Here is a 14,812-nt window from a genome sequence, read left to right as displayed (position 1 = left end):
TCTTTATTTTATTTTATTTCTAATTTTTCTGTGTGTTTTAAGTGTTGAAAAGAAATAAATTTTTTTCTTCTCATGGATACGAACAATTATTGTGGAAAGGAAAATAGTGCAAAGTAACAACGGAGTCACAAATATTTGCAAATAAAAAAATAAGTTGTATTTATAATATGCATAATTCTATTAACACCCTACAATCTTATGAAGAAACTCCGTACTTTATTTTCTCACTTAAATGTCTTTTTTTTACCCCTATTTGATTTAAGTTAGTAAACAAGGAGAAAACCTCACCACCTAACTATTTCCTTGCCGGGCCTGTGCAGGAGGACAGACTTCCACGATGAAGGTGATAGAGGTAAAGGAGCATCCAGGTTGGTGAGTTGAAGTGTTGGATTGTAACCAATGAAATGGGAGTTTTCAGCCTGATGCCTATGGAGGTAATTAGATATACTTGGTCGTCGAATTAGGGTTGCCAGGTGTGCTTTTTGTTTTTGGGGGTGGGAACGTGGGGTGGCTTTAGTAGAATGAATGAGGATCTTCTCCTGGATTTTCTTTGTGAAGATCCTCCAATCACGTCTGTTCAACGTATATCATGCGGCTAATTTCCGTCAGGTACTGTTTATATTCAATTTTAAATAAAAATTACAATAATTTCTAACCGCACGATGCACGATGAACGAACGTGATTGGAAGATTCACGGATCCTCACAAAGAGGATCCTAAACGCAGAAGAATGAGGGACAAAGTTGAAATTGTCTTCACATAAAGTTGTGGGTGTGTTAAAAAAAAAAAAATCCTATAATATTTACTTATTTACAACAATACTTCTAAAGACTTAACACGAATATCACATAACTCTCTAGAATTCATATATTTTCACTTAATCTTCGAAACTCAACTCATGGCTCCTTTTTTTTTTTACTGCCAAAGTTCATTAACAAATCAGTTAATATTATTTGCTTGACACGAATATGACCCATTATTGCTGATAGGGTGATGCTATCTACATGCATATCTCAGATTTTTATTGTCGAATCGAATGAATTAAAGAATGTCAAAGAACATAAATTAACGAAAAAAATGTGTGAAACAGAAAAAAAAGGTAAAAGAATAAAAAATTATTTTGAATTTAAAAATTATGTTTCTATTAATTTGTCAGCCTGATGGCGCTTTATGGGACACATCTCTCAACAAAAGATTGCATTTGTTTCACGTAACTTTTACCTCTCGAACACCGCCCTGCTTAATCTAAAAGCATTTCGGCCAAAATATCTCGACATTCCTACAAGACGTGCCAAATTTCGTCACAACTAACAAGTGTCTGCTGGCCCACCCGATCGACCTCCACCGGCATCTCCGCATCTCCTCAATCGAATCTCTCCTCTCAATTCCCAAATCTGTATTTTAATTTTTAATCACCCACGTCCAATTTCTTCTTGTGGATTCTTCTTCTCATAGTCCAATTCTTTATTTTTGGCCTTTCTATCAAGGACAATTCTCCTTTTTCTGATAGTCACTGCTCCATTATTTATACAAATATATATATATATAAAAAGGACCGACTCTGAAGACCCCATCTGGGAAAGAAGACGAATCTCCTTCTGGGGCTGCTTTGATTGTTCTCAGCTGGCGGGTCTTCGCTTTTTCGGTACGTTTTCTCACCTGGGGTTTGCTTGGCATGCTTTGATTTCCCACCATTACTTACTATTTGTGATTAGATTGTTAATGCTGGATTTTGGATGCCTTTAATTTGGCTTTGGTTTCCAAGAAAATGCAGCAAAAGAAAATGGACAATTAGATTAAGACTACATTTTTTGTAATGGGTTTGCATTCTCTCTGCAATCGTTCATATTTCAATTCAAAAATAAAAAATTTGATGCAGTTTTCGATTTTTTACGTTGGATTTGATAAGGATCAAACATTCAGGATCTGGGTTCGTTGCCTGGTACCTTATAATTGTTCTTGGGCAACGAAAGAGATAATTTTTCAATGTGTTAAGTGTGACATTGTATGATTTGGGGTTAAACAGAAAATGGGCAGCGAAATCGAAGAATTTGAAGATCCAAAACTTTCATCTGAAGCATTGGAGAACAATCGTGCATCTTCGTCGAAGGAAGGCAAAGGAAAGCGGCTGTGGGAGAAGGTGAAGTATCAGTTGGTTGAGTACCACACTTTGCCAAATTACTTGAGGGACAATGAGTTCATCTTAGGCCATTACCGGTCTGAATGGCCATTGAAGCAGGTCTTGCTTAGTATGTTTACCATCCACAACGAGACGCTGAACGTTTGGACGTAAGTTTCTATATTCCCCTCTTGAAGTTTGCAATATTTAATGAGAAAGCAAACACTGTTCATAATTTTCCTGTTTCTTCTGAGTTAACTGTAGTGGATTAAACTGTGAATATGACAATTTACTTCGATCACAAGAATTGTATTGGCTTCCGTATTTCTATGTCAAACCCACGAAATTCTCTGATGTGAAATTATGTATCCTTTTTTTGTTGTAGAGGTGCGCAGTTGGTTTCTTTAACTTGTGTAAAAATTTAAAAATACATTTTTGGTGACTGATATGTCGGAACTAGAACGGCATAAACTTCAACGTTGGACAATCTTTTCTAACAAATTATTGCTTTCCAGGCATTTGATCGGATTCTTCCTTTTTCTTTCCTTGACCATATACACTGCAATTAAGGTTCCAGAGGTCGTTGATCTTCATGCTCTGCAGCATTTACCTGATGTGCTGAAAAAGGCTGATCTGCACAAATTACATGAAGAATTCATGACCTGCCTCCCTTCCTTACCCAACATGCCAGATCTTAACAGACTTAGAGAAGAGTTAAAGACATCGTTAACTTCAATCGATCTGCTACCGTCACTCTCTGGTTGGCATGTTATGGAACTTCTGAAAAACTGTTTGCCGCAACGATTCTCCCATGGCAACCAAACTGATGTCTGTGTGCTGGTATGCTCGACCTTTAAAGCCCTAGATCCAATGATATAACTTATCCACTGACCATTTATATACATTCGTAATACCTTTTAAGCTTTTAGATGCTTCCATTATGTTCAATAGGTTCTTTCTTCCTTAATGAACATTTTGCTATTTGACGTTCTCCTCCAATTCAACATGAACAATAAATAGTTTATGTATTGTTGAAATATGTTAACTTATTTTGGTCCTTTGGCATTTAATTATTTAGTTCCTCACATCTACACACTCATCCCAAGACCCCAGTGTGCCATTTGTAAGGCTTTGATTTTCTAGCATAATGTGCTTAGAATTGTGTCATATATGTGAGATTTTTTTTAGTATAAATGTGATTTTTGCAAAATGGTTTCCCTTAGTAGTTTGGCTACTCAAATTATCGCATAGCTATCCATGTAAGATGATATGTAGGAAAGTTGACTGATAGTTGTGTACTATTTCACACACACGGGCGCGTGCACAATCTAATTGTGTGAGCCCTTGGAGCATTAAATAGTATAAAAGCATGAGCAGTTAGAATCCCCAATCATATAAATCTACTTTCCATTGTCAATGTTACTGTACTTTGGGATATGCATCCGCTAATATACTTTAATTTGTTGTTTGGATTAATGCAGCGTAGCATGAAGGAGGATGTAGCAAACATAGTAGCACCATTGATGATTAGACCAATCACGAGATGGCCATTTTTTGCTTTCTTGGGGGGAGCCATGTTTTGCTTGCTGACCAGCAGCGCATGCCATCTTCTCTCTTGCCACTCCGAGCGCATGTCGTATATCATGCTCAGGATGGACTATGCTGGAATCGCAGCCCTTATATCTACCTCATTCTACCCTCTCGTCTACTACACCTTCATGTGCAACCCTTTCTTCTGCGCCCTCTACATGGGATGCATAACCCTCTTGGGAATCGCCACAGTTTTGGTTTCCCTCATCCCAGTATTTCAAAATCCCGAATACCGAATAGTCCGTGTATCTCTTTTTCTTGGCATGGGCTTGTCCGGGATTCTACCTGTCATGCACAAGCTGATCTTGTTTTCAGATCAACCTGAGGCACTCCACACAACCGGGTATGAGATTCTGATGGGGCTTCTCTACGGCGTGGGAGCCCTGGTTTATGCCACAAGGATCCAGAACGATGGATGCCTGGGAAGTTCGACATAGCAGGGCACAGCCACCAGCTGTTTCACGTATTGGTGGTGGCGGGGGCATACACCCATTACCGTGCAGGGCTCGTGTACCTCAAGTGGCGCGACTTAGCGGGTTGCTGATTTAGTGAATTAGGAAGACTGCCTATTGACTCTGGTATTAGTGGGTAAGGTCTCTGTTTGTTGTTATTTTTTGCGTAGGTGAACAATGACGTTTCTCTAGTGTAAATAATGTGATTTCCGATTTGTGACTAGAATCGGGCACAAAAAATCGTGTTTGGTTCGCGGGAAAATGAAAAAAAGGAAACATTGTATTGGAGTATTTCTGTTTTTTCTTGTACGCTTTCTATATGAAGGAATTGCAGTGCAGTACGCGAACAAAAAAGGAATAAAAAGAATTTGGTTTTGCTTTCATTGAGAGTTGAACTCAAGACCTCCCGCTTACTAAACGGGTGCTCTAACCAACTGAGCTATGAAAGCTTCTTGTTATATATTCCATCTCGTTTATTTTTGACAATAATACGGCCTGCGGGTGTATCTAGACGGTAAATTTTTCACACCGTATTTTGCTCCGATATTCTTTTCCAATGCATCCCCTTTTCCCGTTCATCCATTTATTAGCGTGGAAATTAATGGGAAGAAAATTTGTATATTTAAGTAGATCCAAGCAATATTTGATAAATGAACCTATTTTGGTAAATTAACTGATTTTGATATTGTAGTTTGGTTAAAGTTCTATTTTAATTTTACAGATTTTTTCCCAAGATCAACTAAATTGTATGAGAAACGCCTCCCATGCCATCCGAACGTGCTAAATTAAATAAACATAATTAGTAAATTATTTAAAATCATGAAAAATCAACTAAATTAAATTAGTATAACTTCGGCCAAACTACAATCGTCACAATCATCAATTTGGTCATTCATTTCTGTTCATAAAATCCCAGATCACAACCATAGTCCAAACTTCATCCAAAAGTAGCAGCCATAGTCCAAACTTCATCTTTCTTCCTCCTTTCTCTATCATTTGGTAATTCATTTCTGATCATAAAATCCCAGATCACAACCGGCACTGCAATGATTACTTTCCCTTTCTACCTTCATTCCTTTCGGAAACAAATCCCCTTTCTCCCGTAAACGTCTCCCCAAAATTCAATTCCCACTTCCAATTTTAGGCATTTGTCTCACATTAACAAAAATCCCCACAATCCCCAGAATCCCAATCCCCCCTTCTCTATCTCTCTTCAAATATGCATCCTAATCCTATCCCCCTCCTCCCACTTACTTCACCTTCCCACCTCCCAAACACCTGCCAATGGCGAAACCCACCCACCAATCCCGACCCTGCACTGACGGGTTTTCCTTCCTCGCCGGCCTATTCTTCGCCCTTTTCTTCGTCTGGTTCTTCTGGTGCTTCATCGCCCTGTACCATCACAAACCCAATTTCGGATTCCTCCCTTTTCCTATACCCGGCTCGGGATACGCCGCCCACGATCCGAATCCACAACCCGACCCCATCGACACGACTTTCTACGACGACCCGGAACTGAGCTACTTCATAGAAAGCCCGGTCAAGAACTGGGACCAGAAGCGGCGCGTTTGGCTGGACCTACATCCGTCGCTCGCTTCCGGGTCGCGGGACCGGGTCCTCCTCGTCACCGGATCGCAACCGTCCAAGTGTAAGAACCCGATTGGCGATCATCTTCTTCTGAGGCTGTTTAAGAACAAGGTGGACTACTGTCGTTTACACGGACACGACATTTTCTACAACAACGCGTACTTGCATCCCAAGATGGACTCCTATTGGGCAAAGCTTCCGGTTATTCGGGCGACGATGCTGGCCCACCCGGAAGCCGAATGGATCTGGTGGATAGATTCGGATGCGGTTTTTACCGACATGGAATTTAGGGTTCCGTTGGGTCGGTACGAAAATCACAACCTTGTAGTCCACGGTTGGCCCAATATGGTTTATGGGGACATATATAATAAAAGTTGGACCGGGCTCAATGCCGGGGTGTTGTTAATTCGAAATTGTCAATGGTCCATGGACTTAATTGATGAATGGGCCTCGATCGGTCCACAGACCCCGGATTTTGAAAACTGGGGCCGAATATTGACATCGGTATTCAAGGACAAGCCGTTCCCACTCCCAGACGATCAATCCGCTCTGATTTACTTGCTCTTCACGGATGTGGAGAGGTGGGGCAAAAAGACTTATTTGGAGTGGGAGTACTGCTTGGAAGCTTATTGGATAGGGGTAGTGGGGAAGTACGATAACTTCACCGAGAGTTACGCCGAGACGGAGCAAAACGACAGCGGTTTGAGGAGGAGACATGCGGAGAAAGTGAACGAGTGGTACGGTGCGAAAAGAGAGACGTATATTAAGGGGCGCGTAAGGAGACCGTTTGTGACGCATTTTACCGGGTGTCAACCGTGCAGCGGAGAGCACAATCCGCAGTATACCGGGGATTCGTGTTGGGACGAGATGAATAGGGCTTTGAATTTCGCGGATAATCAAGTGCTTCGAAATTATGGTTTTGTGCACCCTGATTTGAGTTCGTCAACTGTTTCTGTTTTGTTGGAACGTTTGATTGATTAACTAAATTGTGAGGTTTTAAATTATAGAAAGATAATAAGCGTAGTTGTGTTTTTGTTGGTTGTACCTGTTGTATTTGATGAAATATGTCCTCTACAAGTAATCATATTTTATTGAGAGTAAAAAAAATCTGATAAAACAATGTATTTGATTTCAACTAAATGATCCTTAGATTCCGTGGAGTGTAGAAGCGAAGGTTTGCAATATATTATGAAATGGGAAATGCTGCCAAATTAGAAAACTTGGTCGATAAAAAACACATGATTACTGGTTTGTACGTGGTCACTATTTATAAACAATGTGTCATTCTTGATTGGTGTAACTGATCACGCTACGTTTAAAATTTTTTTTCTTTCCCAAAGGTAAGAATTTCATTATACTTGTCAACAATGTAGTGGTGTAATTTTATAAAATGTAAAGGATTACAAAGGCAAGAAGGGTCCCACTTAAGACAATATTAAACAGGTTAAAAAACTACTTATGTAAGTGATTAGGTTGCGAATCTTCTGACATTGGTATCTGTTAGTGTTAATCTCCACTATTTACTTTTGGTTTTGGTTGTTTTTTTGTGTACAGTATATTAATAAGACCGAGAAGATTATTATTATTAATTTGTAATTTTAAAACAGTATCTCCATATGGATTGTAGGACACTTTCTGTGCCAAATTTCATGTAAGATGCTTTTTCCTTGTAGTTATTATGTTTCTGCTTACCATTTGCTTACCAATTTATAAGTTGAAAAAAAAAAAATTGAGTTGGGGGTGGGTTTTTATTTTTTATTTTTTCCACCATCATTAAACATTTATTGTTGGTTTGATTGCTTGTCTAGCGATACCTCCTAGCTGTCGCTAAGAGTTTGAATTTAGGATGCTAACTAAGTAGACGTGTAACAGATATGCAAAAGTAGGCGGGCAACAAGTGGAACAAGATACCTATTCGACTTTTCGCCTCACCCTATCCAACTAGACAGCACATCTGTCGTCCTCAACTCTCTTGTATCTGAACTATGAGTCTAAGAAATCCGCCAATCCACGTGATGTGTGAACAACGAAAGTTGTGTACGCTATACAATGGAGGATTCAAGAAGTTTTCCTATCAGGCCACTTTAAGTAGTAGCCTGTGGTGCCCTACTAGACCATGGCTCAACCTCTTTGAGGCATTTTATCAAGCATTTGCCCCAAGGAGAACATCAAAAGAACTTGGACGATATCATGTGTAGCAATAACGGTGGGCAGTCGAGCAATTGGAAGCCTTGGCGGCCCCTAGGTGGATCCGCCAACGGAGATATGAAAGCTAAAGAATCAATTAAGCACAATGCAAAGTAAAAGAGGGTAGGTAAGGTAGCTATGCGACACCAAACCCCTAATAAAACCTTCCAAGTCTTGAATCCCCATTAAAAAAACAAGTATATTTATCATTATTCCTAACAACGATTAAGCTATCATTAGGGTTTTCCGAAATTGTCATCATCATCAACAACTCCCCCCTATATACCTTTTGCATGGCCAAACACCTCGCCACTCATAAAACAGATCCAATAATTTAGTCACTTTCCAAGGTGCCATGTATACCATTTAGTCAACAAATCAGTCAAGAGCTTTCATCATCCAATGAATCCAACAGCATAAGTAAGTGACTAATAAATCCAGCTTTTACAAAAGCCGAATAAACAAAAGCAATCAAACAAAAGCTATATGCCAATCTTTACCTTTTCAAAACTCGGCCGGGTAATCAAACGGCACCGGAGTGGCCGCACTATCCCCTGTGCTCGCGTGCACGTACCCATATTTACGGAGCACCTGGTTATCCGCGAAATTCAACGCCTTCCGCATCCCGTCCCAGCATGACTCCCCGGAATACATCTCGTTGTGCATTCCGCTGCACGGCTGGCATCCCGTAAAGTGCGTGACGAACGGCCGCCTCCAGCTCCCCTTCCCGTACCCCGCCTCACCCAAGTACTCCTCCCTATACGCACCGTACTGCTCGCTCACCTTTTCCGCGTGCCTCCTCCTTAAACGCACCGCATTGTCCTCCTCCCCTCTCTCTATCTCATCGTACCTGGCCTCGATCTTATCCAGCGTCCCCACGATCTCCGCCCAGTACCCTTCGAAATAATACTCGCTCTCCAGATAAATCTTGTCCCCCCATTTCTCCTTCTCCTTGTAGATCAAGTAAGCCAGCCCCGTCTGATCGTCCGACTCCGGGAACGCCTTGTCCTTGAACGTTGACCGGAGGGTCTCCCCCCACTTCTCGTACTCCGGGGTCTGCGGGCCCATGCTGGCCCACACCTCGAGGAAATCCATGGTCCACTGGGAGTTCCGGATTAAGAACACACCTGCATTGAGCCCGGTCCAGCTGTGCGTCTCCGTTACCAGGTGGGTCCACCCGTGGACGATGAAGTTGTGGTTTTTGTACCGGTCCAGCGGGAGCTTGAACTCCATATCGGTGAACAACGCGTCCGAGTCGACCCACCAGATCCACTCGGCCTCCGGGTGGGCCACCATGGCGGCCCGGATTACGGGGAGCTTGGCCCAGTAGTTCCCCATCCGCGGGTGCAGCAATGCGTTGTTGTAGAAGATTTCGTGGCCGTGGATTCTACAGTAGTCCACCTTGTTCTTGAAGAATCTCAGGAGGAGATGATCGCCGATAGGATTTTTACACGCGGACGGCTGGGATCCCGTCACCATCAGAATCCTTTCACCCGCTCCCGCCGCCAACGACGGGTGGTGCAGCAGCCACTGCCGCCGCTTCTCGTCCCAGTCCCGAACCGGCTGCCCGAGCGTGTACCGGACCTCCCGGTCATCGTAGAAGGTCCGGTTCCGGGGATCCCGCCGCAGGTCAGAGTCGTCAGCGCATTGATCGGCTTCAGCAGCGGTCGGCGGCGGAGCGACTGTGCGGTTGAAATTGGGGATAGAAGAAGGGGTTACGAAGGTCCAGAGAGTGAGGAGGAGGAGAAGAGCGATAAATGCGCCGCCGAAGAAAAGCAGTCCGTCGGCGACCCAGGAAGAGGGCCTTGTTCTGGCATAGGGTTTCGACATTTGAGGCAACTCAGGGGAAAGCATTGGAAATGGAAAATGCGACAGGGTTGGGTTGTTAACAGTGTCGTTTTGCGGCCATGGATGAAGGGTTTCGTACAGCTTCTATTCTGGTCCTCTGGATATGTTTAGCAGAAGGGTTTAAGTGGGGGGAGTGTACAGTGCATAGTCGGTTTAGTAGCGCTGAAGATGCTAAAGTGCGCCACGATCTACGGCATTCGTTGGGTCCCTTTGTCTAGCCTACACCTTGATCAAGCAGACACGTGTATGTATGTGTTTGTGAACCGACACCTTCGTGGGTAGAACTTAGAATTTTGTCGCTTTTACTTTTATGACCCACACCATGTTACTTTACAGTGTGGTGCGTTTCACAAGAAAGGAATGACGGAAGGTATTATGGTCATTTAGGTGCACTTTATTGTGATCTTAATAATGAACATGGACTTGCTTGGGATGAAAAGGAAGCCTAAAATTTATATTATTTGGAGAGAAATATTCTCGAGATTTTTTCAAAATTAAGATTTTCATCTTATATTTTTTACATAATATATTAAAATATTAGTATAAAAATATGTTGACAAAGAGTCAACGCAGAGTTTTACTTTTAAAAAATTCTGCAAAAGGATTTCTTTTATTTGGCAGGAATTGGTTTGGCAAATGGAGTGGGCATAGTCTGGAATTGAATTCGTTATGATGTTGATTGATAATTACCCAGACAGGTGGCAACATTCAAACAAGTGATAAACATAAGATTTTAAGCTTATAAAATTGCAACCCACCAAAGCAACTTATTGTCACATAATTTCTAGTTCTAGTTCAAATTGTCAAAAGAGTTTATTCCTCCATTTGAGGGTTTTGTATCTGATTCTCGCCACCTTCGATACCACGTGTATAAAGAAAACTTCAAGTTCATAATTAGTTTACATATATTCATAAGATAGTGATATAAATAATGGATAAATTTTGATATGTATCGGGAACACATAGATGATACACCACGTGTTATAATATAAGTAAACAGCAAGATTAATATGTCTCACTTTAGAGCATATTTTTCAATATCTCTCTATTTTATAACACATAATGTACCATATTACGCTACGGATACACATAAAAATCTCTTCAAATAATGGTGCAATAGTGCAATGAGTCTTTTCAATAACCAACATAAAAAGAAGATTTTGTAATGCTTGCTTATTTACATATATATTCGAGATTTATATAAAAGTTATGAATGCATCTCTCCGCTCCCTTCCTCACATTTCATTTGATGTACTTCCTGTAAATTCACATCTCACTATGCAATAAGTTTTGTTGGCAAACATTGGAAGCTTCCACAACTTACAGTCTAGTGATGTTTCTCTTTTCAATATTAAATAAGTTTTAAGTTTGCAATACCAAGACTTTAGTGCAATAGCGGTTTGAAACGATAGGCTCGATGGAAGGTTGGGTTGAACAATGTCAACCCAAGGCAACCCAAACGGAACCGGATATTATGAACAATAAAAATGATTGATTTTACTAATTATGGGCATCCCTCTTATTGTAATTTAGAATACTACTAGATTGATTGTATATAAACGTGAAATCGGCAAATAGGCTGATCTTAATAAAACGTTCTGTGCAAGACATACAAACACTATTCATATGACATACCAACACTATTTTGGATAGGGCATTATTTGCCCTAGTTTTAATCTTGCCCTCTTTCTTTAGCTTGCCTTCCCCCTTTGCTTCACTTTGTTCTGATTACCGCAAGCAGGTGTCTCATTGCCTGAACAAACGCACTCTCGCGTTAATTTTCACTCCATTTTTCAAAATTTCAAATGAAATTACCCAAAATACAAACCATAATTACGAAACAATCCAAAAGATTTCTGCACTCTCTTGTTTATTTAAGTCTTTTTATTCTCCATTCATTTATTCAATTAAAACTATATAATTTAAACAAGATTGTGCGAGAAGATCACTTCCCAACATTTTCTAACCCAGTTTCTCAGTGTCAACAGCGCCAGGTTTCTTAGAGGCATTATGTCGAACACCTTGTGCTTCATTTTCAAATTGATATATTGTTGAAGGTAAAAGAGGCCCAATAATTCCCCTGCAACGAGAAGCTTCTGTGCGGAGTCTTTTCCATTGAGCTCTCATAAGCCTCTGAGGCACACTTTCGCCTTTGCCGTCGTCTTCACCGCTCGTCGCTGAAGTCCCACTTTCCTCTAAGTCATCTGTATTGGATATAAATGTAATTGGCATGTGCTGTGCACATGGTATCAGATAGGATTGTAAATGTCATGTACTGTGCACATGTGATTGGTAGCTTACTCTCTAAGTCATTGTATTAGAGAGGTTCAAAAGGGGATCTTGGATTGAGGTATTCTGTGAAAAAGAAAGAAAACATAATTGTAAGAAAAAGAAATATTGAGAGAAATTGGAATTCTTCTAAACTTTTCATCTTCTTCTCAATATTTGTGAATTGAATTCTGTTTCTTCATTGTGTTAAGAATCTGTTCGTACTTTGAAAGTAAATTGTGATGGATCATGGAATTCAAAGACAAGGCTGGGGAGTTATGAGTGGGTGATTCGAGATTTTGCAAGGTGTTTGTGGAGAGCAGGAGGGGTGGGGAAGAGGCCTTTTCATTCGGCAATCTTGGCGGAAGCGGAGGCTATTCGTGCAGCACTTGTGTTTTGCAAAAACGAAGGATTTACGAAGTTGGAGATTGAATCGGATGCCCAAGTGCTGCTGCGAATGATTAACAAGGAGGTTGAAGTGGATGTTGATTCAGAATGTCTTCCGTTTGATATTGATTCTTTGGTGAAGTATATTGGAGATGTTAAAATTGGGTTTGTGCCACGGGTAGCAACCTGGCCGCTCACACGATTGCCTCATTTACTACCAAACATGGTAGTCCATTTATTTGGGATGAAATAGGCCCTGAGTTTTCATTAAATATTCTTGCATATAAACATTTCGATTAAGTTATAAATAAAGTCTATCTTTTGACAAAAAAGAAAAAGAAAAATAAAGTTTTTATCACAAATGGTCCCTAAAATTGACCCTTGCCATCAAGATGCTTCCTAAAATTAAAAATCAATCAATTTAGTCCCTAAAAATAGGTGTTGCAAATCAATATAGTTCTTCCGTCACAATTATGTTTAAAATTCTGATGTAGAAAATCACCTTTCAAACTAATTCCAAATTCATGATGTAGAAAATCAAGCCGTGAACTTTTGCCCGACAGGCAAGACAAGGAGAGTTATGCGAGGGACATTCTAGCTCAAACAACACCCATCGCCACCTCATGCATCTTCTCAATCTTCTTCAGCCCCAGCCCACCCAATCCTAAGCCAATTCTCCTTATCGTCTCCTCAAAAAAAAAAAAAAAAAGTAGTAATAGAGAACCAAAGAAGTTCATGCTTCTCTAATTTTCTTCTTCCTCAAGATCCCCCCGGCGCCTTTGCCATGGGCAACCACCTCTCCTCCACGCCTTGCCAGTTAACCAGCTGCAGTTTGGTGGGGAAATTCTTTTCGTGACAACAATTTCAGCAAAAAGAACATATCACCAAAAAAAATTCACACACAACATACAAAATTAAGTAAGAAGTAGGAGAACATACCTCCACAAATATTCAAGTGATGAAGATGCAGAGAGATTTGAAGAAGATTAAAACGAAGAGACCGAGACCAAGAAGACTGCTCCACTCTCCAAAATAATCTGAAAAGAAAAACTCTTTTGGTTTTCTTATATGACAACATAGACCACTAGAAAAAAGTGGTAATGGAAGCTTGTAGACAAAATTTTGTAAACTAAATGACATGGAAGTTGATGATTATTTCTTATTAGTGACGCATCATTTAATTTGGAAATTTAGTCTACAAATTATCTACCTAGCATTACCCTTCTTTGAAATGGAATGACATTTTAGACTTTGCAAATTAAAAAGTTAAGATTGATTTTGGAATTCAAAATGTTTCATTAAGGGAGAAAAGTGCTTCCCTTATTTTCGGATAGGGATTCTCTTTCTTTGTTTTTTTTTTTTTCCTCTCCCTCCTGTTTGAATGCTCCAGATTTCATATTGTTTTTTCATCTTTGTAGAGAGAGAGAAAGAGAGAGAGAGAGAGAGAAAAAAAAAAACCTGTGAAAGGAAGGGAGGGGAAAAGGGAAGGGAAAGCATCTTTATCCCTTATTTTCTAGGTATTTCTTGATAAAATGCTTTACAGTGCTTCTGTCCAACTAAAATCACTTTTGAAATATTTGTCAAATGACCTTTTTCTTACACCGAAGTGCTTTTACTCATTAGAAAGCGATTTTGACTCTTTTAAAAGTAAATCCAAACGAGCTCTAAGACATTGCGTGACGAATGGTCTTTCGTTGGGCAAAGTCTTTCTTGATGCATGAATTTGGTGTACCCAACTACCCTTAATGCCAAAATTGTCTAACTCTTGGATCACCAACTTTTGCACAACAAGTGGTATCAAAGCTCATACAACACTTTGAATTCATTGGTGAACCCAAAGAGGCGAGGAGGTGCGGTTGCACCTCCGACCGCCGGAGTTCGCGGTGGAAAAATACAGTCTAATTGCTATATTAAATCACATAGAATATTAAGAAATAGTTCATCTAATTATATATCAAAATTAATGCATGCACATGAGCAATCAATGTTAAATGAACATGACATAATGGATTAGGAAAACTTGAAAATATGGTCGAGGCAAGTGTTAAGACACTTTGTCCTTAAGGCAAGTTTACGCCCCACTATGATGCTCATGGTTGATCAGTGCTTGTCTCCCAAGATACAACAACCATGTCCTTGTAATAGTAGTAGTCCAAATCACAAGGCTCTATGAGCCACTATTGTGTTGAAAACTTTCTCATATGAACTCAATGAAACTTTAATATTTAGTTCAATATATGTACAATTATGTAAATGAAAAAGTTATTTTATGCTTATAGGGGCTTCCTAATTTATAGATTTTGAGATACCTTATTGGAAAGCATGTGACTATTCATAAAGAGTGAAAAGTTGCAACTCTTCATTTGAATAGACG

General features: G+C 40.1%; 3 protein-coding genes and 1 non-coding gene across 4 annotated transcripts; 2 read left to right on the top strand and 2 right to left on the bottom strand.

The window, feature by feature from the left end:
* The first annotated feature begins 1,923 nt into the window (after positions 1-1,923).
* On the top strand, positions 1,924-4,452 carry LOC103952662 (heptahelical transmembrane protein 4). Its single transcript, XM_048575740.1, is given in 5 exon segments — positions 1,924-1,942; positions 2,027-2,289; positions 2,635-2,959; positions 3,601-4,108; positions 4,111-4,452. Coding segments are annotated over 4 exon segments (1,236 nt in total). The 5' UTR covers positions 1,924-1,942; positions 2,027-2,029; the 3' UTR covers positions 4,254-4,452.
* Positions 4,453-4,536: 84 nt separating this feature from the next.
* Positions 4,537-4,610, bottom strand: TRNAT-AGU. The gene has a single exon. It is a non-coding gene; the product is annotated as a tRNA-Thr (tRNA).
* Positions 4,611-4,963: 353 nt separating this feature from the next.
* On the top strand, positions 4,964-6,912 carry LOC103952663 (glycosyltransferase 6-like). The gene has a single exon (XM_009364319.3). The coding sequence runs from the start codon at positions 5,446-5,448 to the stop codon at positions 6,727-6,729; it is 1,284 nt and encodes a 427-aa protein (XP_009362594.2). The 5' UTR covers positions 4,964-5,445; the 3' UTR covers positions 6,730-6,912.
* A 1,356-nt stretch (positions 6,913-8,268) lies between these two features.
* LOC103952664 (galactomannan galactosyltransferase 1-like) lies at positions 8,269-9,962 on the bottom strand. Its single transcript, XM_009364320.3, is given in 3 exon segments — positions 8,269-9,858; positions 9,860-9,913; positions 9,915-9,962. Coding segments are annotated over 3 exon segments (1,488 nt in total). The 5' UTR covers positions 9,930-9,962; the 3' UTR covers positions 8,269-8,439.
* Positions 9,963-14,812: the final 4,850 nt, after the last annotated feature.

This window comes from the organism of the source record quoted next, unplaced genomic scaffold, assembly GCF_019419815.1.
Source record: "Pyrus x bretschneideri cultivar Hongxiangsu unplaced genomic scaffold, Pyrus_bretschneideri_v1 Contig8, whole genome shotgun sequence".
NCBI classification, from domain to species: domain Eukaryota; kingdom Viridiplantae; phylum Streptophyta; class Magnoliopsida; order Rosales; family Rosaceae; genus Pyrus; species Pyrus x bretschneideri.
This window is presented reverse-complemented; position numbering and strand designations above follow the sequence as displayed.